Source organism: Lygodium microphyllum, chromosome 1, assembly GCF_053477565.2.
Source record: "Lygodium microphyllum isolate KBCC chromosome 1, Lygodium_microphyllum_v1.1.10, whole genome shotgun sequence".
Lineage (NCBI taxonomy): Eukaryota > Viridiplantae > Streptophyta > Polypodiopsida > Schizaeales > Lygodiaceae > Lygodium > Lygodium microphyllum.
Window position 1 is genome coordinate 72,436,537 of NC_141135.1, and position 27,359 is coordinate 72,463,895.

Here is a 27,359-nt window from a genome sequence, read left to right on the forward strand (position 1 = left end):
AGCACACAAGCTCCGAAGAATGCGCCTGGTGCCTCTGTGACCGCCGCGGACCATCCTGCGGTCCCCACTCCTCAGGAACCCCCTCGATCCCTGAATCACGGAGTGTGTCACGGGCCCAGCGAGGAGGAGGCCGAACCTCCCCTCGTCGTTCTCCATCAGTAGAAGACTCTGGAATGTCCACCAGTGGTAACTCCTCAGAAGGATCCGGTGGAACAGTAGACTCTGTGTCAGAAACAGAATCATAATCAAACGGCACAGGCTCCAGTGGAACTGTAGGAGCCAAACTCTCCCCTGGATCTCCAAGAACGGGATGCTCCTCACCCGTTGAAGAAGCCGGAACCTCCACAAACCGCACATCACGGCTAGTATATACATCCCGCTTGACGGGATCATAGAGTCGGTAGCCTTGGGACTGGGAGCTGTAGCCAACAAATACCTGTTTGCGGGAAGCCGCTTTGAATTTGTCACGGTGAGCTTTGGGAATGTGAACATAGGCATCACACCCAAAGATCCGAAAGTAAGAAACATCTGGCTTCGACCCAAAATATGCTTCAAATGGAGTCATCCCTTCCACGGCCGAAGTAGGAGATCGATTAAGGATGTGGACTGCAGTAGCCACAGCCTCGGCCCACAGAACCTGGGGGGTCTATCGGTGCTCCATCATGGTGCGCGCCATCTCGATCACACTGCGGTTCTTCCGTTCGAGAATACCATTTTCTTGTGGAGTATTCGTATTGGCAAACTCCTGGTGAATTCCTCTATTTGCACAAAACCGAGCAAATTCATTAGAGACAAATTCACCTCCCTTGTCGGATCGCAAGGTCTTCAACTTCCGGCTTGATCGGTTCTCCTCAAAGAGAAGCCAATCCTTGAAGTGCGAGAAAGCTTCTGATTTTAGTGCCAAAAAGTAGGCCCATGTCATCCTGCTATAGTCATCCACGATCAGCATGAAGTACGAGCTCCCACGCAGGGACTCATTCCTCATAGGGCCACATAGATCCGTAGATACTAACTCCATCGGTGAAGTAGACCGCCGCGAAGCGGTGTGGGGAATGGCATCCCTATGCTGCTTCCCCCTTATGCAGGAGACACATGGCTGCTGGCTCACCACTATATCCGGCAACCCTCGAACAAGCTGTCCCCGTGACGCCTTCCGAAGATAGTCATAGTTCAGGTGACCAAACCTAGCATGCCATAATTCAGACTGTGACTGTGAGGTAAGAAGAAGGGTGGAGAGGGCAGTGGAAGACTTCAGTTTGTAAATGCCGTTCTCCTCATATCCAGATGATAGAACCTTCCTCGATTCACGATCAAGGACTCGCACTGTAGAACTGTCAAACTCCACCAGAAGACCAAGGGAACAAATCTTATGGACTGAAAGGAGATGGTACCCCAATCCTGGTACATGCAAAACCTCTGAAGTATGGGTGCCACCTCGTCCATCCGGAATAAGCTGCATCTTACCCCGACCTGCAATAGAAATTGAAGAGCTGTCTCCAATGAGAACCTGCCCACGCGAAGGTCGCAGCTGGGCAACACCATCTGATGAAGGAGTCATGTGCCGTGAGGCACCACTATCAATAATCCACTCTCGAGATTGGGAAGCCGCCATCGCAGCATCAGAAGCATTCGGTGAAGCGTCCTCAATGACAACTAAGTGTAGAAATGCAGCTGATGAGGGTGCAGCCACCGCTCCAGAATCCTTTGTTTCCTTCTTCTTGGTGTCCTTCGAGTCTTTGTCAGGGCAATCCTTCTTCCAATGGCCAGTCTTTCCACAAATATGGCATGTGGAGTCTTTGTCCTTGTCCTTCTCCTTGTCCTTCTTGGACTTGTTATCCCCCTTCTTCTTCTTTTGGTCCTTCCCCTTCTTCTGAGAGGCTTGACCTGTCAACGCCTCCGTCTTGGAAGCATTCTGTCCCTTTAACTGTTCCTCTTGGTCCAAGACCATAGGAACCAACTCCTCCCACCGAAGAGTAGACTCTCGCCCCGAAGCAATAAGGGCAGAGTAAAATGTACCGAATCGTGGCGGCAACTGGGACAAGAGTGTAATCGCCATGTCTTCGGAGGAGATCGGCTTCCCCACATTCTGAATCTGCATCTGTAGTTGCCTTAGCTTGTTAATGTGTTCCCTTAGCGAAGAAGACTTATTGACGGACAAGGTCCGCATCTGTACCTCCAAATAAACCCTCTTCATCAGGGTCATCCGATTGTACATTTGATCAAGCTCCAGCCATATCTCACGAGCCACCGTCAAGTGCTCGATGTGAGCGATCACGGTTGTAGTGCATGATAGAAAGAGAAAGGATCGAATCCTGGCATTCAGTTTGTCCCAATGAGACTGGGCCCTGGCCAACTCCGCACGAGCATCGGAAGAGAGTTTGGACTCATCTCTTACCGAAGGCCGGTCAATATCTTCCTGTACCAACTCCGCCAAATCATAGGACTCCAGTATGGCCAACATCATAACGCGCCAAATGCGGTAGTTGTCGCCGTCGAGCTCCTGATCTGTAGGAAGAGCCGGTAGGACAGGCACCTTCCGGTCCATAATCGCCTGGAACTCCAAGTCCATCTCTGTAGACATCTTCACCTGCAATGCCTTCTCAAACGCAAAAGCAGCCCCCTCTGACTGTGTAAACTTAGCCTGCTAAGGCTCTTCTGCGTCCCGAAGCTTCTTCACCCGCCGGAGGCGATGAAAAAAGCAAAACCTGCACTTTTAGGTTGAAAACTCAAACTTTCTCCGCGTCAAACAGCAGTAAACAGCAGCAAATCCACCACCTGTACTCCTTTCCTGTGCACCCACACTTGTTTCAGCCTTGTTCCAAGGCGCAGCCCTCCTATCTGCCCTTAAACGCAAAAAAACGCAAATTTGTGTCGCGATGGAAACTCCACTTCAGGTTGATTCTGCGCTCAGTCAGCCCTCAAACACTGCTCTGATACCATGTCAGAGTGCAGCGGTGCGGAAGCGTAGGACTGAGAGAGAGAGAACGCAGAGAGAGAAGGGAGAGAAAGAGACAGTGTACACTGAAGATCTGCTGTATAAAGAATGCTGAATACAAAGATATACACGGGCGCAGTGCGTTGGACTGCGTGTCTCCACCTCGACGATGCGACCTGCTGTCCACCTCGAAGTCTGCTGCAGTCTGCACTGTCTGCTGTCTGAAATCTGCGAACAGAGACAGAGATCTGCACGGCACCGGTCTGTAATCTGCGACAGAGAATGATCGCCAGACTGCTGAAAACGTCAGCAATAAATAGGCAAAAAACTGCCTGGAATGGGGCGCCAAAATAGGGCGCAGCCTGATAAAAATCGGCTGCAGGCAGTCGGACTGCCACGTGGCAGTCCGACTGCACAGTCCGACTGTGCAGCTGGACTGTGCGGCTGCTGCCTGAAAACAGGCTATGATCTCTGACAGGATAAGGGCCTTTACACCCCACAGATGCAGTTGCATTGGTTTGTGGAGCATTTTATGTTATTCATAAAGACTGATAGAATTGCACTAGATACCTATAGCATCATATGGTATGCTGAAAATGTATGTGTGCCAAACTTGGCTGGATTACTTCTTGACAGGTTCATAGCTGAAGTTTGGGTATCCAATTCTTGAAATTGTTTTAGAAGTCGAGAGCAAATGCGTGATAGCAGCTGTGTATGAGTATGTGAGATCTCTTTATCTAGAATTGACTACAGAATATCTCTTGAAAGCCAACTATTAGGGATTGAGGATGAAGCTGTGGTTAGGGATGCTAAATTTGATGGTAAAGATCATGTGCAGCTAGCTGAGAGTATTGATGTTTTGCTTGAGGGAGATGTAGATAAACAGGCAGTGTATAGGGATTTGATTCAGGCTAGCTGTGATGAAGCATATGCTAGGTAGGTGGCTTGTGATTTAGGGATTGATGCAGCTATGCTTCAATCAAAGATTGCAGGGTTCATGTCCAAAAATTTGTGGATGATATGCATGTAGAGAAGAAAGTCAAGATAGGAAAATTCGTTTGGAAAACATGATTTGCAGGTGGATATGCAACATATGCTATTGGTGTTATTCAGAAATTGACAGTTTATTTGCAGCAATTGTCAGAGTGCAGAGATGCGGAAGCGTAGGACAAAGACTGAGAGAGAGTGAGCACAGAGAGAAGAGAGAGAGAGAAAAGGAGACAGTGTAAATGCAGAAAATCTGCAGTGTAGTATGCTGTATAAGAGTGCAGAAATATACAAGGGGGCTGAGGAAATATCTGCGTATGTCTCCGACTTGATGACCTCGATCTCTGTCAGCCCGAGCACAGTCTTGTCCCAGCCAACAGATCTCAAGATCAGAATCTGAAAATGAATAACTGCTGGAGTGTGCCACAAACAAGCAATAAATAGTCAGAAAATAGGAAATAACTGCACCAGGTCGGCTGCAATAAACTGGCCGACTATGCAGTAAAACTGCCTGACTGCAGGCTGCCACGTGGCACTTGCGCAGTTTGCTGACGTGGCACTGCCGTATTCCGCTGTCCACCAACTGTCCAGGAAATGACTGTCTAACAGCAATATGAGAAAGGAGTTACGAGAATGGGTGTTGTACAAGACTTGCAAGGGAAGTTTGAAGAATGCAAGTAGAATTCTGATTCTTTGGCACAAGAATTGAAAATGAAGCAGGATCAGTATGATGCTTTGAAATTTCAGCATGATTAGAAGGTTAAGGAATTAGAATAGGTGGTTGCAAGGGATAAGATGTTTGCAACTTTGTTTCGGAAGTGGACCAATGAGTCAAAGGCAAAATGCCTAGCTGAGTTACAGGGGTTTATTGATGTTCATGCTCCTTTATAGGTGGAGCACAAACTCCTAGAAGAGAGGTTTCAGCTATTGTTTGTGGTAGAGCAGCAGACTTTGCATAATGTCCGAGTGGATGTAGATGTTGTAGTGGTCATGAAATCAGAAATGCAGGAAATGCATCATGCGTTACTTCAAGAAGTTCAAGGTGCATGGCAGTTGGTTGTCGACAGGTTGACATGTGTTATTTTTAGACCATATGATATGCTACAGGATTTTTTCACGTCATCTGTTAATGAATCTTTGTTGCAAGAGAAAAAACCTTTGGCTCATAGAGTGGTTGAGTTGGAAGAGAAGTGCCAAACATTGAGCATAAGATTGCACAATGCCTTTGATGAAAAGAGGCTCAGTGATGATTATATTGATCATTTATTGCAGTAGAAAGTATTGCAGTAGAAAGAAATTCTTAAGACTGATGGCAAAGAAGATGTTTTGAAGGAGGTATTGCAAGATGATCATGATGAGATTTGGGATATGGACCATGATGCTTCTCTTGTTATTGGTGCAAATGAGATGCTTTCTACTCTAGTTTCATGCATAGCCATAGTACCATATATACTGTTGTATATCATGTTATTCAAATTTACTCTTGTACTTTTTTGGTTTTTAGTTCATCATGACATGCTAGTCCTTAATTACTTTACTTTCTATGTACTAACGTTTAGAGCTAGTTACGCAATTGCATTAGAGGGCTATGAGTATCCTTGAGGGGTTGTGTTCTCTAAGTTGATTTTCAAAAGCTCACACTAGTTGGTTGCACGCTTGTGGATTCGAGTCTTGACTGTCCCAGTCATCCATCGGGTTGTGCCAGGTGTTTGAGGCTCGAGTCACACTTTAAATCTTAGTATGCACATAGGCGCTTAAATTATCATATATGAAACAACCCCTAAGTTTCATATGAAGGGTGGTTGTCCTTGATGTAACTTCTTGATTGTATCTTTTTGGATCTATCTTTTTAACGTAATGCAAATCCTTCAAGATGGCGCCCTATTTGGGTTGTTCATGTCTCAACCTGAACTTCTATCTCTCTTTCTTGAAAAATAGATGTCGTTTTCTACTAATTTCGTATTCAAAAAGTACGTAGTTTTTGATGCTCAGGATTATGTATTCCTTAGATTGATTATGATGTATGCTAAAGGTTTATGTGATGTTCTTGAAAATTATATGCTTTCTCTATGGTTGTTCTTTGATTCAAGAAGTTATGCTCATGCTAGTTGGTTGTATGCTTGTGGGTTCGAGTCTTGATTGTCCTAGTCATCCACTGGGCTGTGCTAGGTATTGAGGCTTGAGTCACACTTTAAACCTTAGTATGCATGTAGGCGCTTAAATTATCATATATGAAACAATCCTTAAGTTTTATATGAAGGGCAGCTTTCCTTGATGTAACTTCTTGATTGTATCTTTTTGGATCTATCTTTTTCACATAATGGAAACCCTTTAGGATGGTGCTCTATTTGGGTTGCTCATGTCTCAACACGAACTTCTATCTCTTTGTTCTGAAAAATAGATGTCGTTTTCTATTGATTTCGTATTCAGGAAGTATATAGTGTGTGATGTTCAGGATTGTGTGTTCCTTAGATTGATTATGATGTATGCTGAAGGTTTATGTGATGTTCTATTGATCATGAAATGCCATTACACTTTGGTGATCCTGCTTGTTTCATGTGTATCATACTCGTGATTTAGGCATTAGGCGTGGAAGAAATTAAATTGCAGGAGTTGACTGTGGCAGTGTAGGACTGCAATCATAGTGATCATGTCTAAGGTGCTTTGGATGGGCATTATTTATGTCAGGAAAATTCCCTCAACAAGGGGATTGGGTTCTTACAAGAGCAGAGCACAAGAATTGTGGGAATATTTAAGAAGAGAAGCCTAACGTATCTGGTTTGATGTGGAATTTGAAGTTCAGGTGAATAAGTGTAAGTGCAAGTAGAAGTGGAGGTTGGTGAGGAAGTGCAAGAGGAACCAATATCAGAGGATATTGCACCAGAAGATGTTCCACCCTCAAGTGCATCGGGAGCAGATGGAATCGATTATCAGGAATTTCTCATACAAACTCCTCTCGATAATTTTGCACAAAGTATATGGGATGTTTTGTTAGTAGGAATTACTCTTTTTGGGCCACTTGCACAATGGAAACTAGTGTTTGATCCATTAGGCCTCAATAATAGGAGCAGAAAAATGCCGAGTCAAGCAGCACCACCTCAGAATGTGAAGATACAAGCAATAAAATTTGTGGGTGAAAAGAAAGAAGACCTTGATTGTCATGTGGCTCAATTTGAAACAAGGTGGTTAGCAAGTGGATTTAATCAAGTGCATGGAGATTAAGTTCAAAAGCAGCAGTTAGCAGCCGCTCTTTAGGAGAAGGCAATGGAATGGTTCAACAGTTATGGTATGGGTGCTTTTAGTATATATTATGCATTGACGATTGCAGTTTTACAGTGTTTCAGGGAGGACAAAACCCCTGGAGACAGTCTGAGGAAGATTAAAGCATAGATAAAAAAAATATATTGGTTGAGGATTATGCTCAGAAGTTCAGAAACTTGTTGAATAGGTTGAATGTTGCTGATAGACCATCTTAAGAAATGCAGGTTTTTTATTTTATTAAGGGCTTGAAGAGTAAGATTCGAGGTCCTATAGCGAATGTGGAGCTTGCGTCTAATGACTTAATAGATACTTTGATTACAGCTCTTATGAGAGTAGAAAGAAGACTTGGTATTGCCTAGTCAAAGAATGACAAAGATGATTCTTTAGATTCAAAAGAAGAGTCAGATTTAGACAATGATAGTGATGAAGATGAGAGGGAGTTGGATTCAAAGAAAGAGTTAGATTTAGACAATGATAGTAATGAAGATGAGATGAGTCAGAATTAGATTCAGACGATGATTCAAGTAGTTCAAAGTTGGAGGATGTTACTAAGAAAAAGCATAAAAAGAAAAGGAAAACAAAGTCAAGTAAAAGAAAGAAGAAGTAAGGGAAGGATAAGGGTAGGAAGAAGTTAGAGAACCACAAGCTTGAGAAGTAAATTAAGAAGAAGTTGAAGAAATTAGGATTGCCTAAAACACAAAGTAACCCTAATATTGCGAAATATGTCAATGAAATGGGTATGAAACAAGAGATTGTTGGTACAACCCTAATGTCCGAATGGGATAACAATTGCCAATGATGCAACCTAGGATTCAGATAACACTCGTAGTTGCAATAAATCAGGTAATTCTCGATATACTACCTTAAAGACCCTTCAAGGGACCAGGGAGGATTTCGGCAAGATAGCCAAGGGGTGGTGATTTTCAAGGATAGTAGCAAATTGCACAAATAGAAGCATGCCATTATTGTGGAGGTCAAGTCAAGCATGCTTGGTATGATCTAACTATAAACTATGGGCAAGGCATAGGACCGAGAGAGGAATGCTAGTAGCAAGGATCTGCAACGATGGAAGTAGGAGGAGCTCAGCAACAACATCCACCTATCCTAGTAGCTTGTTGATAGACATCTTTGGTTTCAAGGTTGTAGATGTTGAGCTAAGAAATGCATTCCAAGCTGATTAGCCACTTAAATAGCCCCAAAACAAGCTTATTTTAATGAAAACCCTAAAATGGAGAGTTGTTTGAGAGAGTTCAGTGAAATCCTAATTTGGAAGGGCTCATCCTCATCTATAAATAGATAGGCTGCCCCCATTTAGTCCCATCTCTTCCGTGCAGGTTTCTCACCCTTGTGTATGGATCTCAACCATCAGTCTCCCACCACATGGCAGTCCCAGCCTTCGCTATTGCTACCATCACCTCATTTTACTGTGGCATTCTATTGTTGCGTTTTACTTTCGCGTTTTACTGCGGTGTTTTATTGTGGTGTTCTACTACTGTGTTTTACTTTGATGTTCTATTGCGGCATTTTATTGTGGCATTCTACTGCTACGTTTTGCTGCTTTGTCCACATTATCAAGCATCATCCTCTGTAGTTCACTTAGTCTCCTCACATTTTGGTGATCAGTGTTTGGTGTTTCTCTCACTTTGTTACTCCGACTGGTCGTCACAGCACTTGGGATCTGTCTTCGGGTGGATGTCACTCTCTAACACATTGCTCTCCCGTTGGGCACACACTATACTCTTACATTCGGCAGTCTAGTGGGGATATGCCTCCCGTTGTTGCCCCATCTACTCCTTCAACCCCCATGGTTGCTGGACATGTGGCACACGGACAACCTTAGTGGCCACCCTACTCCACTCCTAAGGGGTTTACTGATTGGTCTGCCAGCACCGATCCTATTGTACTTTATGCATCCCTTCATAAGCACTCCACTGCACCTTCTAGGTCTTTTTCTCCACCTCGCCGTATACAATGGTGGCCATACACTTAGCCTTTCATTTTCAAGTCTTCCGTTGCATTTATACACACATACACATTTGCATTATTGCACTTGTTCATTCAGTTCATTTTTCATTTCAATATGTTTTTCTTTTCAGAGCATCTCACTACTGACCTCTGTGATTGTAGATCTTACTCTCTTTTGCAGACTTTGTTTTCAATGCAAGGCTAACATGCAGGTTTGGCTAGTCCTACCTGGGCTGGAGACATGGGATTTGCACTGTTCCCTTCATGGTTTCATCTTCCTAGGAGTTTTGCTCTTCTACCAGCATGAAGGCTTCCCCTCTCGAGGCGGATCGTACATTATCTCTCTTGATGCGATCATGGCAGTGACTTCTATCTCGCTCTTCTAGTCAGGATGCTTCTTCTCATCATGGTTCTTGACACCACATGAAGATTGACATTTGGGTTCTCTTCCTTCTTCGGCGTTGCCATTCTAGGTTGAGAGGGGGACTCCTATCCTTTTTGGTATTCTACACATTTCAGCACAACGTCGCCATTCCAAGTTGAGAGGGGTTCCTACCCTTTTTGGTATTCTTTTGGCACTTGTCTTCGATATCATCCCCCTCCCGTTGTACCTTCACCCTTTGCATATGCCCTGGCTGCTTGGGGTGGGACGCCTTGGGAAAATTGGGTTGGCCTTCTCTTCTCACCCTATTTTGGGTCTGAGAGGGGGTTGTTGAGCTAAGAAATGCATTCCATGCTGATTAGCCACTTAAGTAGCCCCAAAACAAGCTTAATTTAATGAAAACCCTAAAATGGGGAGCGGTTTCATCTATAAATAGATAGGCTGCTCTCATTCAGTCCCATCTCTTTCGTGTAGGTTTCTTACCCTTGTGTGCAAATCTCAGCCATCAATCTCCCACCACGTGGCGGTTCCTTTGTGACTGCTGCCATCACCTCGTTCTACTGTGGCGTTCTACTGCTGCATTTTACTTTCGCATTTTAGTGCGGTGTTTTATTGCTGCGTTTTACTGCGGTTTTCTACTACTGCATTTTACTGCGACCTTCTATTGCGGCATTCTACTGCTACGTTTTGCTACTTCGTCCACATTATCATGCATCATCCTTTGTAGTCGCCTCAGTCTCCTCACACTTTGGTGATCAGTGTTTGGTGTTTCTCTCACTGTGTTACTCTGACTGGTGGTCACAACACTTGGGATCCGTCTTCGGGTGGGACATCTCTCTCTAACACACAGCACTTGGGATCCGTCTTCAGGTGGACGTTACTCTCTAACACATTCCTCTCCTGTTGGAGACTCTATATACTCTTTCATTCATTTACAGCATTCATTCACTTCAGAGTTGTGTTCTTTCTATCCCTTCTATTTGTGTTTGAGTTTTGAGTTTTGCGTTTAGGTTTTGAGTTTTGCTTTCTGTGTTTGTGTTTGTCTCGTGTGCTTTTGTCGTGGTCGTACACTTTTATGTTTTGTCAATGCAAACCCTAGGAGTGCCTCCACACTCTTCTTCACAGTAGGTATGAGAATGTTAAGGAGGTTTGTGATGGTCGGAGGTGCACCTTCGAGTGCATGGTTCTTGATGTTGACATGAGGTGCTTAGCAGATTGGGTTGTGGTGATGCTAAACAGGACAGATTCACTAATGGTGGTCCTTTGTGGTGGGAGGTTTATGGATATGATGGCCTTGAGCTTCCATTCCTAGCACTTCGCATTTTGAGCTGAGTTGTTAGCTCTTATTGTTTGGAGTAATTGTAGAGCTCTTAGAACCACATTGTCTTCAAGAAGAAGAGCAGCCTTGCTATGTAGAAGGTTTGTGATTGTCTTTGTAGGAGTGAAGTTGTGTATCTTTTGGAAAAGTATGATTGCGAAGGCCGATCCCTTTACTTAGTGGGAGATGGAGTAGGACGAGGAGCACACAGGAGGGCATGTTTAGGAAACTAAGGAGGTAGTCTAGGAGGCAGCAGAGGAGGGCACCCACTGATGACATGCTAGATGAGTCTTGAGGTCTGGAGGATGTTGTCATGGACACCTTGGAGTAGCCCTAAAGCCCTTCCAACAATTAGTAACTAGTCTTTTTTTGTTAGTTTATTAAGTATTTTGTAATGTAGCCTGTAGTCAGTTTGAGCTATGATTTATGAAACTTGACTTTAGGTTTGTATGTACTGCTGGCCTTGCTACTTGGACCTTGGCTCTTTCATGTTGATATGATATGTGACTCAAAATTCAAACATCTATAAAATTATGGCTCTTGAGTCTTTTTATCATAGTTTTTTTGGTTGTGTCATGTGTGTACTTATTTGCAACATGGAGTGGTCTTGATATATCATGCATTGTTCATGCAGGATGATGTTTGAAGTGTGCTTTTAGAGTGTCTTTGAATACTCATGAGGTTGTTGATGCAGAATTTTTAAAACATCCTATATTTACCTATTTTTAATTTCCCATTCCCTCTGTGTTCTAGAATGTAGCCTCCCTGTTTCAATTGCATTCTCCGTTCCTGTTATCATTTTCCGTTCCCTGTTCCATGTGGCTATGACATTTGAGATTATTTTCTCTTCTGCATTGACTTTTTTCCCTGTGCTTGTGCAGCTTGGTATGGGTGTTAGTGAGGGTAGGCATTATCCAGGGCTCCCCTCATGCTTTGGAGAATAATGATCATTGGTGGGTGGACCATGGTAACCAGTGGGATGAATTGAGCTATGATGGGCAGGGTTTCATATAATGGGCACTTTCAAAATCCTAGCAGGCAGGCGCTTACGCTTCCTTTTCCGCAAGTCTTCCCCTTTTCTTTTAGGGGTTTGATAAAATAGTTTTCTCCCTTTTCTTTGCCTAATCCATGTTCGCTCGCCGCTAGTAATGGAGTCTCGATTGATTTCCTTTCCTTTAGCTGTAATGATGTTTCAGTTCACTAAGTTGTTTAAATTCAAAACGAAGCCACAGCATAGGCAGGCCCAGTGGGCTCAAATACGGTTTCCCGAACGGAGATCCATGGATTCTAAACAATATCTCCCCATGGCCTTTTGCTGCTGAAAGCGTCCTTCCTTCTCAATGCCCAGGCATCCATTCAATGCATTTTTTTTGATACAGTAGGAATTGAACCTATTGAACACAACCTAATATTATAGACTTATCATCTTCGCTTATGTCACACTTAGACTATGATTGCCTTGGTGGCTCTGAAGACTTATCGAACCGCCACTGGGTGGATTCTACTTAATGTCTTTAAGGCCTTTTAAGCTAGGTGTGAACACACACACACACACACACACGTGCATGCACCCACCCATCTGACCTCCCTTGGAGGTGCTGAAGGGTTGAGTGTTGTGTTCGATGAGGGAAATCGTCCAGCTTGATGGATGCCTTGCTGACTACCTAGGATGAGGGTGTGCTGTCCCTTAGGGCTTACCCAACCGATGGTACTGGAAGGCCAAATCCTAGGTCATTGGTAGAAATTCTTTTTGGCCATGGACTTGGCACCTCATACAAGAGACGTGCATCATTGGGTCCTAGACTTGTTTTAAGGAACTTGTGCTAAGAATGGAATGAAGGAATATGTATGCCAGTTACTGCATGTTAGCTATTAGAAAACTAAACTATGCTGGGTGAGTGGGTGGCAAAAGGGATGCTGTAGGTTGTGATGACATTATCCTATGGATGGGTGGACCAGATCAGATTTTTTCATGATGAGAATTTTTAAAGGCATCCGGTAGGAACTAGAGCCCGAGTCAAGTTCATTTTAAAGGAATAGGATTGTGGTTTTGCTTGCTCAGTAAGAAAAAAACATCACTGTCTATGAATCAAGTGTGGGAAAAGTTAATCAGAAAGACACGCCAGCCCCAACGGTATTGTGTGAACCTGACCAGGCAGCCTTGGGAATTGACCTCGTTTCGGTGATATTAGGTGAATTATACGTAGACTTGGATATTTGCTGACATGGTGACTGCTCCCCAGTTGCCCTAGGGAGATTTGTTGCAATTTGTGAATGATGACCTTCTGTATAGAGAGACTTCTGGCAGAGTTGTCTTTATTCTATGTTGAGAGACCAGCGGGATTCTCCTTTTGTCCAATCTTCTGTTGATGGATACAAAGCTTCAGATAGTTATATGAATAATAATTTGGACGGATTTAAGATGTTTAAAACTGTTGATAACCCAGTTATTAGTGCTACATACATTTTCTGATTAGTAGCTTAGTAGTAAACTGAATAGAAAAAATTAAAAAGAGAGCAAAATTAGGGCTTCTTAAGCTGCTGTATGTGCGCTTTTCTCTGTCAATTGCTTGATTATATAGCTTCCTTATAATTTCAAAACTGGGAAGCCTGTGGATGAAGCCTGGATTGTTAGAGATATCATACAGATGGGCTTCTTTCTCCTTCATTGTTACCTCTTCAAGTGAAATGCTTGTGCTGAACAGCTATGTCTGCATTTGCAAGCAGCGATGTTCAGGAAAAAAGAGTATTGTGTGCTTGCTTCTACGTTTACTCAAATACAACTGTCTTCTGCTCACAGCTTTTTGTGTGGGGTCAACAAGCAACACAGCCCATTCTGCGGTTTAGTGAGCACACAGCAGCTGTTAAAGCCATTGCCTGGTCTCCACATCAGCATGGTCTCCTGGCTTCTGGCGGTGGAACTGCTGATAGGTGCATACGCTTCTGGAACACAGTTAAAAAAACACACCTCAGCTGCGTTGATACTGGTAGTCAGGTATACACTCCCAGATTTCAACTCATGCAAACATCGTTCTGTAGCCATTCTCATAAGCAAAGTAGCACCCTTAAAAAGTTGGTTCCTGATCCAGGTATGTAATCTTGTGTGGTCAAAGAATGTCAATGAACTTGTAAGCACTCATGGTTATTCTCAAAATGAGATAATTGTGTGGCGTTACCCAGAAATGTCAAAGGTAAGCCTTGTTCAGTTTTCTGGCATTTTCAGATCTTGGCCTTGTTCATTTTGTGCAAACATTAAAAGGGGCTTGAATTATGTCTTTGCACAGTTAGCAACTCTGACAGGGCACACTTACCGGGTGCTTTATCTTGCAATCTCACCGGATGGCCAGGTTGTGTTAATGAATCTTCCAAAGCAAGCTGCATTTTGGTGGTTGTTAGTTGAGCTAATCTAACAGAAGGTTGTGTTGCTGATTGCTACAGACAATTGTGACTGGAGCCGGTGATGAGACTCTAAGATTTTGGACTGTATTTCCTCCACCAAAATCCCAGGTAACTTGTTCACAGCGGCCTTTTGTGCTAATGATCAATTTGATTAACTCCTCTTACTGACGTATCTTGGACATTTCAGTGCTAATCATTTTATTGAACCCCATTGCAGGGCAATACTGGAGTCTGGTCTTTAGGGCGTACACACATCAGATAGAATGGATCCCTTAGAAATCAGGTTGTCAATACCTAGTGTACCATAGTCCAGTAAGGTGTTTTGAAGCCACGTGGGGAAGATTACAGGTTATTGTATCTCATATGGTGAGCAGGGGTAATATCCTATTTTTGTCAATGGAGTCTCCTGCTCTTCTACGTCCTGTAGCAGCATTCCTCGTGGCATTCTTTACATCATAAATTATACAACCCCATCCCTCAGATATCATTATAGAAAATAAGACTCAAGTTGTGTATGTAAATGGTACTGAACAATGCAAGGCAAGCTAATTCGATATAGAAAATTTAATTTGTTGTTTTTATGAAGGCATATAAAATTTTCTGCCAGAGAATAACAGCACATATGTATGTTTGCAGGTGTGTGGTTGTTACTATATTAGATTTATGAGACTTGCTGTTATTACGTGTATTACTGTGTGGTGAGATCAGGCTTGACAGTAGAGATATGGCTTTGTCATATATAGCTTCCCTTATGTGTGAAACCATGAAACATGATTTTATTAACTTGCTGTTAATTTTGCATCCTGGAACTGGATGCTGTGCATTGCATGTAAGGCATATGCAAGGTTTGTCAACTGCACACTGGACCACTTTAATGCACTTGCTGCTCTGTGTCAGTGAAATTCTAGGGGATGTGGTGAATAGCAGAAGCTTGCACTCCCTAAGCCACAAGAGGGCTCATACTCTGCTGGTGGATCATGATATAAGGAAACATCCAATTGGTTGGCCAATCTCCATCTCCTCCTGCAAATTTGAAAGTGGCATTAGACAGTAGACACCTGTTGTTTTTCATGTAATGCACAGCATTTATGGAAATAATAGTTTCATATTTGGTTTCATTTTAAAATACAAGAAATGGGTTGTTTTGTTAAAAGTCTGATCCCCTTGAGGACGATGTAAATATCTTTTACTACGTTAATATATCTGGATGCATTATTGATGGAAGGGTTGATGAAACAGTAAATGCTGTATGTATGTGGATTGTTCTCATGATGTAAGAAGTTTTGTTGCTTCACATGAATGATTAAAGCGACTTAAGTTTGCATATGTAGGCTACATTTACTAGCCCTATGTAGCTCACGTGATTAGTTCAACAGGAGGGAGGGAAATGTAGATGACAAGGAAGAATTTATTTTTGTTAGTATACTACCAAGTGCATGAGTAACACACATCCAGAAAACATCACACCTGACCCCCCTCAACCACCTCATCAATGTATCTGATTTCCAATTTTAGGAGATGATTATATACTTTGATTGACTCTTGCATTGCCAATGGTTCTTGAAACAGAGCACTCCAATATATACTGTTTTGTAGAGGATTACCTTGTCAAGGAGACCTTGAGCGTTGAATATTGTCAATAACACCAGTTTCCCATCTTGTATTAAACGAATGGAATAAGGGCATCCTAATATTTTACCCTTGAAGTGACCTCATCCCAATGGTCTATATACAATGCTCATTTGTGTTCTTTTCTATATTCACACATGCTTGTCAATATAGTATTATTATATTGAAACAAAAATAACACTTATATACAGACACATCTACAAGTTGGTTAGTTGACTGAAAGTTAGATTGTCTCTTCTTAGATCTCCTTTCTCTCTCTTGTGCTTTGCTTTCAAACTTATGGTGAATGATAAAGAATATATATTCACTTTAGAATTTAATTTAGTCGTTTTGGTGCAAGTTGTTATGGAAAATTTGATTTGTTGGCTTTAAGTAGCAAAGGCAATTGTTGCATTCGCAAGTGTAGTGGCGAGAGTTGTGTGGTATAATACAATGTCATCTCTTTTGAAAGTTAATGAGATAAATTCCATCCTCACATGATAAGAGGCCCTAATCATGAATAGAGTATTGTCCAATGGGATTGTGTATACATGCACCTATCCTTGTGGGTACTTTGGATGAAACTATGCTTGCCAAAATCAAAGAAAAAATACATAATTTACAATTGAAAAATAGAAAACCAAGAAGGTGACTTGGTGGTGGATAGATGAACTCAAAGGATGAAGAAACATGTAGAGGAAATTGAAAAGTGGACACTAGTGGTGAAAATTGGGAACTAGCAAATGAACGCTACTCCCACTACTCTAATCATTAATGATGCCTTGGAAGAACCCAGGAAAGTATGTGTATTGCATGTGTGAGTGCTAGGTAAGATGGCCTTCTACAAGAGAGGTAGAGTAGTGATTCTAAAGAAATGCACCAAATGGTGTGAGACGAATGGAATGAAACTAAAAATAATAATATGGAATTGTGGTGCATAATTATGGTTAGATATAGATGCATTCGAGGAGACTTTCAAAGATTGAGATATCATTCTTTTTACTTAAAAGGTACACAAGGGACTACATAGCATGCTTCTATGTGTGATTGGATATAGGTAGGAGTTGCTACACAGCATAGAACTACCTTGTATAGCAGTTGATGCTTAAGGGGTGTGGCAATGTTAGTTAGGCAAGAATTGTACTTTATGGATCAAAGTAGTTTGGCAAGTTGAGCAGCCTAGATATATGTGGGTGAGGGTATGAGGGAAGGAACTTTCCTCGAATATTGCCATATGCTATATACACCTCCCTTAAGGGGCAATAAAGCCATTATTGAGGAGGGTAGAGCTCATGAGAGACGAATCTAGTCGTTTTTTGTGGATTTCCACAAGGCATTTGACATATTGACAATGCCAAATTGATACACATATCATATAGCATGGGAGTACCTAGAGATCTTACCTAGGGTTTCCTAGCATTATATGAGTCGGTGGTTGGCAATGTACAGAAAACTAAGGGTCTCTTACGTTTCATTACTCCATCATTAGATTGAAGTAGGGATGTCCTCTCTCATTGATACTTGTTGTACTATACATTGATGAGATCTCCAACTGCATCTTTAGAGGAGTGGATAGAGGAGCCCCATGAGAATGAGCATTTGGATAGCCTCGTACTATATGCAAATAATACCATGTTGATGAGTCGACTTCCCACAAGGGCTACATAGACCTCTAGATGCATTATACTTCTATGCACATGGCAATGGGCTCTTAGTTAACCTTGGTTTTACCAAGTTATGATGTTTCATACTACATCACAATAGGTCAAGAGATTAGCATCAAGATTTACCTATGGATAATAGATAGTGGAGTATGTTGATTCTTATACATATTTGGGGGTCTTATTTACAAGGCCCACTTGCTCTTTAAGAGAGACAACACAGACTAGATATATATGGAGGTATACAACATTGAGAGGGTTGGAGAGGATGTGCTTACACATACAGTTCCATGAACCTTGTACTAAGTTATGGCTATTTGCTACATCCTAAATGTTTTATAGAGTACAAGTTTAGGGGTCTAGCCTTGACCACTATAATAGATCAAGTGATACATATGATGGATGGAGGTCAATACCCCCCCATGAGATTGTTAGAGCTAAGTTAGGGGCTTCTCTAATTCTGGTAGAGATTCTTATTAGGATCAATATCATTTGTACATAGCCTATGGGACATCCCTTGACATAGATATGCATGGTTAGCCCTTGAGTCTGTTCAACAACTTGTTGCAAAAGGTGATACCTCATGCTAGTATGCTCGGATGATAATGTAGTTTGAGTTACATGGCCATAGCATGGATAGGCTACCCCCCTTTCAGTATTCCCATGATGCATTGTCTCTAATTGAAGTCACTTAGAGATTGGCAGAGTATGTTATTTAGTTAGACAAGGACATGGTTGACACTAATGCATGAGATGGAGACAAAGATGCTTTCTATTGAGATTATTTTCTCCACACCACTGAGGATGGCTCTATTGTACACCTAAGATACATGGATGCTCACTTATCATATGTGAATAGATGTGTTAATGGTTTGATATGAGCCTCCTCATGCTGGTTGAGATTGAGATTGGCAGATATAAATCCATGCTCCTAGAGGAGCATATATGCTAGATCTACCACAATGAGAGCTAGGCCCAGATAAGCATCACATCCTACTGATGCATGCTACTATGAGATCCAAGGCCACTTGCATTATCCATTCAGGGATGCAGTTGGGCCATTGTTGAAAGTCACGAACTACACTAATGAAAGATGTCTCAAAGTTTTTCTCTTGGAGATACAAGGACTAAGAGAGACCATCCTTAAAGTCAAAGTACAAGCTTGTCCAGGGCCTATCTAGAAATAGTTCACATATCTCTTAATGAGTAGCACCTACACAGGTCTTAGACTAGACTCGTCCTACACTGAGAGGAGCATGGAAGCGTCCCCTAGATCTCTTCAACATACATCTATCCAAGGGACACTAATTGATTGAGTAGTTTAGCTTGGCTGATCCATGCATCCTAGAGCTCAATAGATATTTTGATGACAAATGCATAGGAGGATACAATATACCATTGCGTAGGCCACCCAGGTTCTGCTGTACATAAGAGGAGAATGAGGTTATGCTTCAACATGTTGATGAGGGATTTCTTAATATGATGTGTATCCTCATCCTTGAAGCAAACTCATGACGGATTTCTTGAGATGATGTGTACCCTCATCCCCTCCTAGATCCACTTTATCATTTATGATGCTACTACCTACTTTGTTTAGTTATCAATATTTAGGTTTAGATTTCTATTGTTATATTTCTTATCTCCAAATACTTGTAGCATTTTACAAATGTTTGGATCTTATGGCCTTATAGGTCATTTTGGCCTCTTTTCGTTGATGTTAGTTAATCATTTCATTTCATTTCATTGCTCTCTCTCGTAGTGATATAGCGCGCATGCACGCACGCACGGACGCACAGACGCATGCACACACACATGCGCACGTGCATGCGCGCGCGCGCACACATAAACACACACACACACACAATGGATGGGTGAGAAGTAACATGCATGCATGGGAAGCAATAATGGGAATGGATAAAGTGGAGCGAACAAGAGGAGCAAGTGATGAGGGTAGGTGGTGGATGTAGTAAAGCCAATTGACATGGAGGATGACATAAGGAAAGTGGTGTGGAGTTGCTATGATATGCAAAGTGAGTGCACGCGCACGCGCACACGCACGCACGCACGCACACACGCACACAGGAATGCACGCGCGCGCGCACACACACACACACACACACAGAGAGAGAGAGAGAGAGAGAGAGAGAGAGAGAGAGAGAGAGAGAGAGAGAGAGAGAGAGAGAGAGAGAGAGAGAGAGAGAGAGAGAGAGAGAGAGAGAGAGAGAGAGAGAGAGAGAGAGAGAGAGAGAGAGAGAGCGAGAGAGAGCGAGAGAGAGCGAGAGAGAGCGAGAGAGAGAGAGAGAGAGAGAGAGAGAGAGAGAGAGAGAGAGAGAGAGAGAGAGAGAGAGAGAGAGAGAGAGAGAGAGAGAGAGAGAGAGAGAGACTCTGTGCATGGTGGGGGGGACTCAAAACTAACTTTGTTATGTGTTATCCTCCATATGGTCCATAAGGCACCCAAACTTTGGTCCATGCGAAGAACTATGAAATGTCTTGGGTGATGAAAATGATATAACAACAAAACTAATTCCCTCATTTCAAGGTAAGAAAACATGTATGAGTTGTGTAGTCGAATGATCAACTTGTGACCACAATCTTCACAAATTGTGCCAATGTTTTAAGGCTTCCATATATCTTTAGAGAGAAATTTTTGTCAATTCTCAATCGATGTCTATTATAATCCACGTGTGTGTGTTGCTTTGAGGTTTGTCTCAATGCAATATTTGCAGTTATAGTTTATGTATATTGGAACAAGGTCTTGTAGTCCCTAGAGAATCATTACTTGAAGGGGTAACATCAAGTTTTCTTGCATTTTCAAAGCCAATGGTAACATATATGCAAGACAATATTATGGAGTTCTACTGTAATGAAGCTTACTCCTAAGCAAGAAACATAAGGAAATACTTCAAAGATAGAGAAGAAAATGGTGAAAACCATAGCCAACTTTCATTAAGCATATGACACAATGTAGGTATAGTTTTGAGAAAATGAAAGGTACAATATAAGATGCACAATACACACATCATGCAATGGTGGAACATGAAACACCACTCATACTATGGTGGGAGGTCCAAGAGAGCCTTAAGGCCTTGATGCTAGCTGAGGGTGGACTTGATGGGCTTATTTTGGTCTTCGAGCAAAATCTTGATATGGATATGAAAAATTATTAGAATAAGAATAATAACAATAGATCTAAATAATTTTTAATTTTTTCAATAGGATTATTTTTAGTGTATTCATATCTACACTTAACTTACATGAAGGCACACTGTTTACAAATTGATTAACAAAGATGTTTTTATATGTCAAATTGACTTTTGTTAGGATGATTAGAAAACTAAAATTACGTCTAGTATGAAAAGTCTCTACTTGGAGCAAATCTCTCTCAAGTAACTTGTAGGTACCTAAGTTATTCCCCGCATCTATCCATAAATACCATGTGTTTGCTTCAATTCACTTCAACATGTCTTCATTTTCATTTCTTCACTTGGCTACCTATGGTGAGTGATAAAATGGTGGTTCGAGCACCAAGGGATACAAATTTCCATCCCAGACTTGGTTGTGCACTTCTTTAGATTTCTACGTAGCAAGGGAGGGTCACATTTCTTTTAGCTTGCTGCCTCATTCGACATCGACTTTTTTCTCTAATTGATATATCAACATGACAAGGTATACTAAGCTAAAAGACAAGTATGAGATGCAAGGGCTAAAAGGAAGCTTTTATCTTTCGAGGATGTGCAAGGGAAATAGGAAAATTCAATGGGTAGGGGAAGGGTTTACCTCAATAAACTAGTGACTCACTTGGTTGCTACTTATCCTTTTACAAATTTTGGATTAACCATGATAAAACAAACCAAAAGGGTTTATAGATTAGGACAATAATCTTAGCTTATGAAGGAATTCTAAACCATATTGCAAGCATGGATGCATAGAATGAACCACTTAGATGATTGATTTAAGAATTCAACTCAATCTATTCAAGAGATGACTCTAAATGTGGACTAGAATTTAATTCTCAATTCCTAAATGGATATGAAAGAGAGAGAAATTAAGGATTAAATAAAGTACCTCTTCCAATCTTGATGAAGATTGACGAGCAATGTCACTCACCGATGCTCAAGAATTGATGTGGATTCAATCTTGAATAGCCTTCAACCTTCCTGAAGCTTCAAAAATGAAAAATTGAGGTTTTATGTCCAAAAGCACCAAAATCCCTTCTTTGAATAGCTTCATGAACTAAGAATGTCTCCCATTTCTTGAAATCGCCAAGCATTCTTAATAATCCTTACTATAAGATGAATTCCATAGACCAATCTACAAGAAATAGAAAGCTTATGGAAAGATTTAATGGTTATCCTATTGGAATGCTTCTTGAAGCACAAGCCTCAAGTCCTTTAATCTTGCAAATCTTGGTATAATATTCACCTATGCTTGATGTAGAGCAAATCTCACATCAATAGAATGATGAATCCTTGAAGAAACATAAAGCTTCAATCAAGGAATGAAGTTGGAGATGAGGCACTGTGAGATTTAGCAAGATTAAGAGTAGTAGATCACCTCATGATTTGCATCACAAATTAGGGATTGTTTGTGGTGTCATCCTTATCATGTAGGGCCACAAAGTATTCAGTTCACAAGCAAGAAGTAGGGAAGCTTTTCCCTTATGCCTCAGTTGATTTTGAGCAAGGTGAGAAGCGATATAATAAAAAACCCTTGGTAGCCATGAAAGCTTGAGAAAATCTTGAAGGAGTAACCTATCTCCAAAAAGTAGAAGAGTAACTAGTCTTTTTCAAGTCTTCTTAGCTACGTTTTTGTCCAAATAGTCTTCAAAATGGCATGTAGAGTAGTGACACCTTGCCAAACTTTTCAAAGCTCCACCATTTTCTTTTATATTTCTCTCAAATGCTCCAAAACAGTCATGATTAGCAGTTAGAAAGGTTGGCTAGTTACAATTAGATCTATAACCAAATTGTGACTAGACGCATCAAATATCTGGTACCATTTTTATTATGGGATCTATGTCTAAGGGAGATGGTACCAAAGGGAGTCATCTCCTAACATAGAGGTAGTCCTATGGTACACACCATGATTGACCATCAAAATAGGTGCAAAAGAACAAATTCATCAAAGGGAAATTGCCAAATTTAGCCAATACTAAAGGACTTTTGGGTATGCAATGTGCCTGCATGGCTTGATTTACTGAAACTATCACAACACCTATGAGTGATCATCAATCTTGTAGGTTGAGTTGTAGAAGTTCATGGGCTTGCTTCTTGCATCACATATAGTGCAATGAATTTTCTAGCAATAGTAGTCAAACTTAAAAGAAAAAAAGGAGAACCCCATTATGATAAGTATCTTGCAAACAAAGCACTTCAATTTTTTGTGCAAGGGTTGTACATGAAAAATTATCTTGTATAAAATAATAAAGAATTGGCGGGTCTAGGATCTATCAAATTCATTTAGCATACTCAATATAATTTAATATTCCAATTAGTAAGTAGTGGGTATGTCCTAAGAACATCAATTTATCAACAATCATCTCATTTGCTTTCCAAATGCATAAGCCATCGAGAGTACAATAGGGATCCACAATTAAACTAGTAGACTAAAGAAAATCCCATTGTGATAAGTAAGTTGGAGAGCAAGTATATAAGTGTACACGCAAGTCATGGGTTTCTCCAATCATAACTCATATGTGTTTGTATGCACATACACACCTACATATGTTTGTATTATGTGCATAGGTTCACATGTGACTATTGTGGTCGTTCGGTATGTATATTTGCATAAGCTCGTGAGTTTACATGACCTCTACATTTGATTCCATCAAAAGTGATGTAGATGCATGTACATCTAGGTCAAAGATATGCATCACCTTGCTTTATAACTTCACATATATACTTACTAACAAATCCTTAGAAAAATGTAATTAAAAAAAATTCCCTAGACTTTGTATCAAATCCTAGAGCTTAGGGTTTCCTATAAAAAGCAATAATTTTCCCTTGTAAATCTCTTTTGCACATTTGATAATTGAGACTTTACCTTGAGGCTCTCTTGGACCTCCCACCATAGCATGAGGTGTGTTTTATGCCCCCCCATTGCATGAGATGTGTATCATGAAGCTTACATTGTATCTTTCTTGTTTCTCAACTATGGCTACATTGTGTCATATGCTAAATGGAAGTCAGTTATGGCTTGGCTATGGTTCTCAACATTTTCTTATCTTTCTTGTTCTTGCTCAGGAGTAAGCTTTATACAGTGATATTAGAGCTTTTCTTTGATCCTAGTTGGATTTTATTTCAAGTCGTTTTCTATGTCCAATAACACTCTTGCTTGGATGACAAAGTCAAAGTGTCCAAGCATCTACCCTTTCATAACATAAATGTAATCCAATAATGTGATGCACCTAAACCATGGTCAATAGCATTACATTATTGGCATATACTAGCATACTCCTATCATTTATGGAATAGCCTAATATCAACTATCTCTCTCATTTGATGTTGAATGGTCCATTTCTTATAGCCCATGTCTCAACATAAATCTAAATTACTACCATGTCAAGTTGCACTACTATTGGTATAGGTGATAGGTCATCTTGTGAAATTTGGCTCTTGCCAAATTTTTATGGTGCTAATACTAATATTGAAAGGCATGTTACTAAAGGCTACATTACGATATTATGGATGGGTAGACATTGGATCAACAAGTCCTTTTTGCACCAAAATTTAGAAAGCATGTATTCTTTGACTAGGCCTAGGCTCTCTCTCATACCTCATGCACATGACATATGCATCATGTGCACGAGGAGAAAACATGTTTTTAAAAAACAACTTGCCCATGATACTAGGTGCACATGACTAAAGACACCTTTGCATAAAATGTGCTTCTTGGCTTGGCTTTCAAAATTTTCTGTCATTCACATGAAGGAGAAAGTGTGGATGTACTCTATTGCCCTTACTTGTGGTGGCATGGCAAGGAGTATAAAGAAATTCAACATCGTAGGTATAACTTTTTGAGGATTCAAAATATAAGATCCACCCATGTTAATCTAGGACTAGGCTCTCTCTCATACCTCATGCTCATGCATGTGACATACACATCATGTGCGTGAGGAGAAAACATGTTTTAAAAAAACCCATGATACTAGGTGCACATGACTAACAACACTTACACATTAAAATGTGCTTCCTACCTTGGCTTTGAAAACCTTCTATTATTCACTTGAAGAAGAGAGGGTGGATCCACTCTATTTCCCTTACTCGTGGTGGCCTGGCAAGGAGAATAAAAAAATTCAATGTGGTAGGTACAACTTTCTAAGGATTTGAAACATAAGAGCCACCCATGCTAATTAGACCTACTTTCTCTAGCCCATAGGCCTAGTGCCATCCTTTGATCACTTTGTGAGAGAGTTCATCAATTTCCCTAACCCCTCCTTCATCACAACATGTAACTACCTCAAGCTTGTCATAAAGTTGCTCGAGTAACCCGCAATGATGTATGAAAATCTACCTTGCTAAAGGTAGAAACAAAGTTCATCCAACCCTTTATAAGTCTCAAATAATTTAATAAATTCTTTTTTATATGCATAATAATATGTGTATGATGAATTGATGAATGCGCATGTAGAACATGCCATTTATTAATTTTTGTAGACAATACATTTTAACATACCCCTACAATTGAAAATATAGCATACTTAGCCCTACAATTGAAAACATAGGACAGTTTTAAATGGCACACAATGATATCCTTAGTTAAGCACGCTTTTAACTTGTAAATTTTTACTAATTGAGGATGTTCTTAATCATGACATAATTTATTATTTGTTTTGACAACTAATATGCATCATAACCCACAACAAATTCGGATGCACTTGATTAGCAATAGCAATCTCAAGCATGGGAAGAGCAAGATAAGGGCTCTATTACAATAGATGATGACAACTATAATGACTCTAATCTATCTAGTACAAGCCAATATATATTCACCTAAGTAGGATTTATAGAAATTTCTCATGTTGTATGTATTTATAGTCTAGATTGATGTTCACTTGTGTGTGTGTGTGTGTGTGTGATATACAACCAAGTAGTAGCAATATATATTAAGAGCAATAAATAGAGTATTTAGTAAGATATATCTCATTAATCAAGGTGCATGCTATTAGTATTACATTGCATAATATTGAGTAATTTTTTCTTCAAAATAACTTGAGTCCTAAACATCGACCCATGGGTTGTAAGAAGCCATGACACATGTAGTACATAATGAAATATGAAGGGGTTGTTCTTGGGACTTGCAAAATCACCCAAGTAGAGGATTAGTAAGGACTAATGCATGCAAACTAATATTACATGTAGCACGATTCGATTGCCATGCCTATCACCATATTCAAACTTATACCTTGATCTTGAGAAATGGGTGATGCAACTTGCCATCCCAACCATTGAGCCTTGCATACAACTTAAGGATGGGCATAAAGCAACTTTCATTTTATGTGCTACCTCTTAGAGTTTTGAAGCATAAGAGCTATGGTTGTAGATTGTTTACTGTTTTGGTCCACCTAAGGAGACAGTGTCTGATCAAGGGACATACTTTTTGAATAAATTTATAGTAGCCTTGACGGAAGCTTTGAAGATTAAACACAATAAAACTACCCCATATAATCTGTAAGAAAATGGTCAAGCCAAGAGTATGAATAAACAGCTTGTAGGGATCTTATCCAAGATAGTGTCTAAAAGTAAGCAAGATTGGGAAAGAAATTCTATGTGGCAATTTGGGCTTACAATATGACATTCAAAAGAGCTATACCCCACACCCCATTTAAGCTGGTATATGGACAAGAGTGTGTCTTATCATTGGAAATAGAGTTGACCAATGTGCAATTCACTCTTAATCATTTGTTGGGTGAGGCAGAAGCATTGCATGAAAGATTTATTTCTCTTGTGCATCTTGATGAAATTCTATTGCAGGATTTATTACATTAAGAGGTAGGGAAAAAGATAATGAAAGCACTTCACGACCTTCGGGCTAAAAAATATAAATTTGTGAAGGGTCAATTGGTGTTGTACTATGATGCTCGTCATGAGCTATTTCTTGGTAAACTATAACCCAAATGGGATGGACCGTACAAAATTGTCAATATAAGAAAGAATGGCTCTACAGCTCTTTTAGCAGATTTGTAGGGGGTAGAGTTTAAATATAAAGTTAACTTTAATAAGTTAAAGCCTTACTATGTGTAAGGATTGACATCGACTTGGTGTCTGTGCAGGTCCTTCATGATTCAACTTTGAATTGCAGTAGGTATAAAGGCAACCAAATGGGAACCATTCCTTATCTTGAGCATCCATATTTAGAGTAACGTTACCACCAAGGTCAAGTGATCTGGTCGAGTAAAGGTTATCAAGTTATTGAGTGGCAAGAAGAATCTTTTACGTGGGATATTAAGGTCTACTACCACCATTATCAAAGGATTCTTATGAGTATTCCTATCAAGTTTAGCGAGGAAGGAGGGATTGTACATGTTATACACACACTCTCTCGGCTCGAATTTGATTGTCACATAAGTACGAGTGAGCTGATTAGTATGGCATGGCCTATCAGTGGAGACTAGGTCTATACTTTGTATTTTGACTTGCGAGCATTGGTGTGGTCATTAAAGATTCCCAATGTAGGTTGTTATGAAAATGGGAGTATATTTAGGACACTCTTTTACCAATAATATGGCAAAACACAAGGCCTTGATTATGGGGTTGAATGTAGCCCGATATGATAGTATCTATCGGTTATTGGTAAAACGTGACTAGCAGTTAGTGATCAATCAGTTGAATGTGACCTATAGTG

The 27,359-nt window shown here is 40.7% G+C and overlaps 1 protein-coding gene across 3 annotated transcripts in view; it reads left to right on the forward strand.

Moving 5' to 3' along the window:
- Positions 1-14,878, forward strand: part of LOC148041255 (B-type cell cycle switch protein ccs52A-like) — a 62,132-nt gene extending 47,254 nt beyond the window's left edge. Inside the window, exons 6-10 of one of the 3 annotated variants that reach the window (XM_087678529.1) lie at positions 13,649-13,843; positions 13,938-14,039; positions 14,133-14,195; positions 14,287-14,355; positions 14,465-14,876. In XM_087678529.1, the coding sequence (XP_087534655.1) occupies positions 13,649-13,843; positions 13,938-14,039; positions 14,133-14,195; positions 14,287-14,355; positions 14,465-14,509 (474 nt within the window). In that variant the 3' untranslated portion in view covers positions 14,510-14,876. Of the gene's footprint in view, positions 1-13,648; positions 13,844-13,937; positions 14,196-14,286; positions 14,356-14,464 lie in introns of those variants that run through there. The other 2 variants (XM_087678521.1, XM_087678534.1) reach the window with 2 other exon arrangements.
- The last annotated feature ends 12,481 nt before the right edge of the window (positions 14,879-27,359 follow it).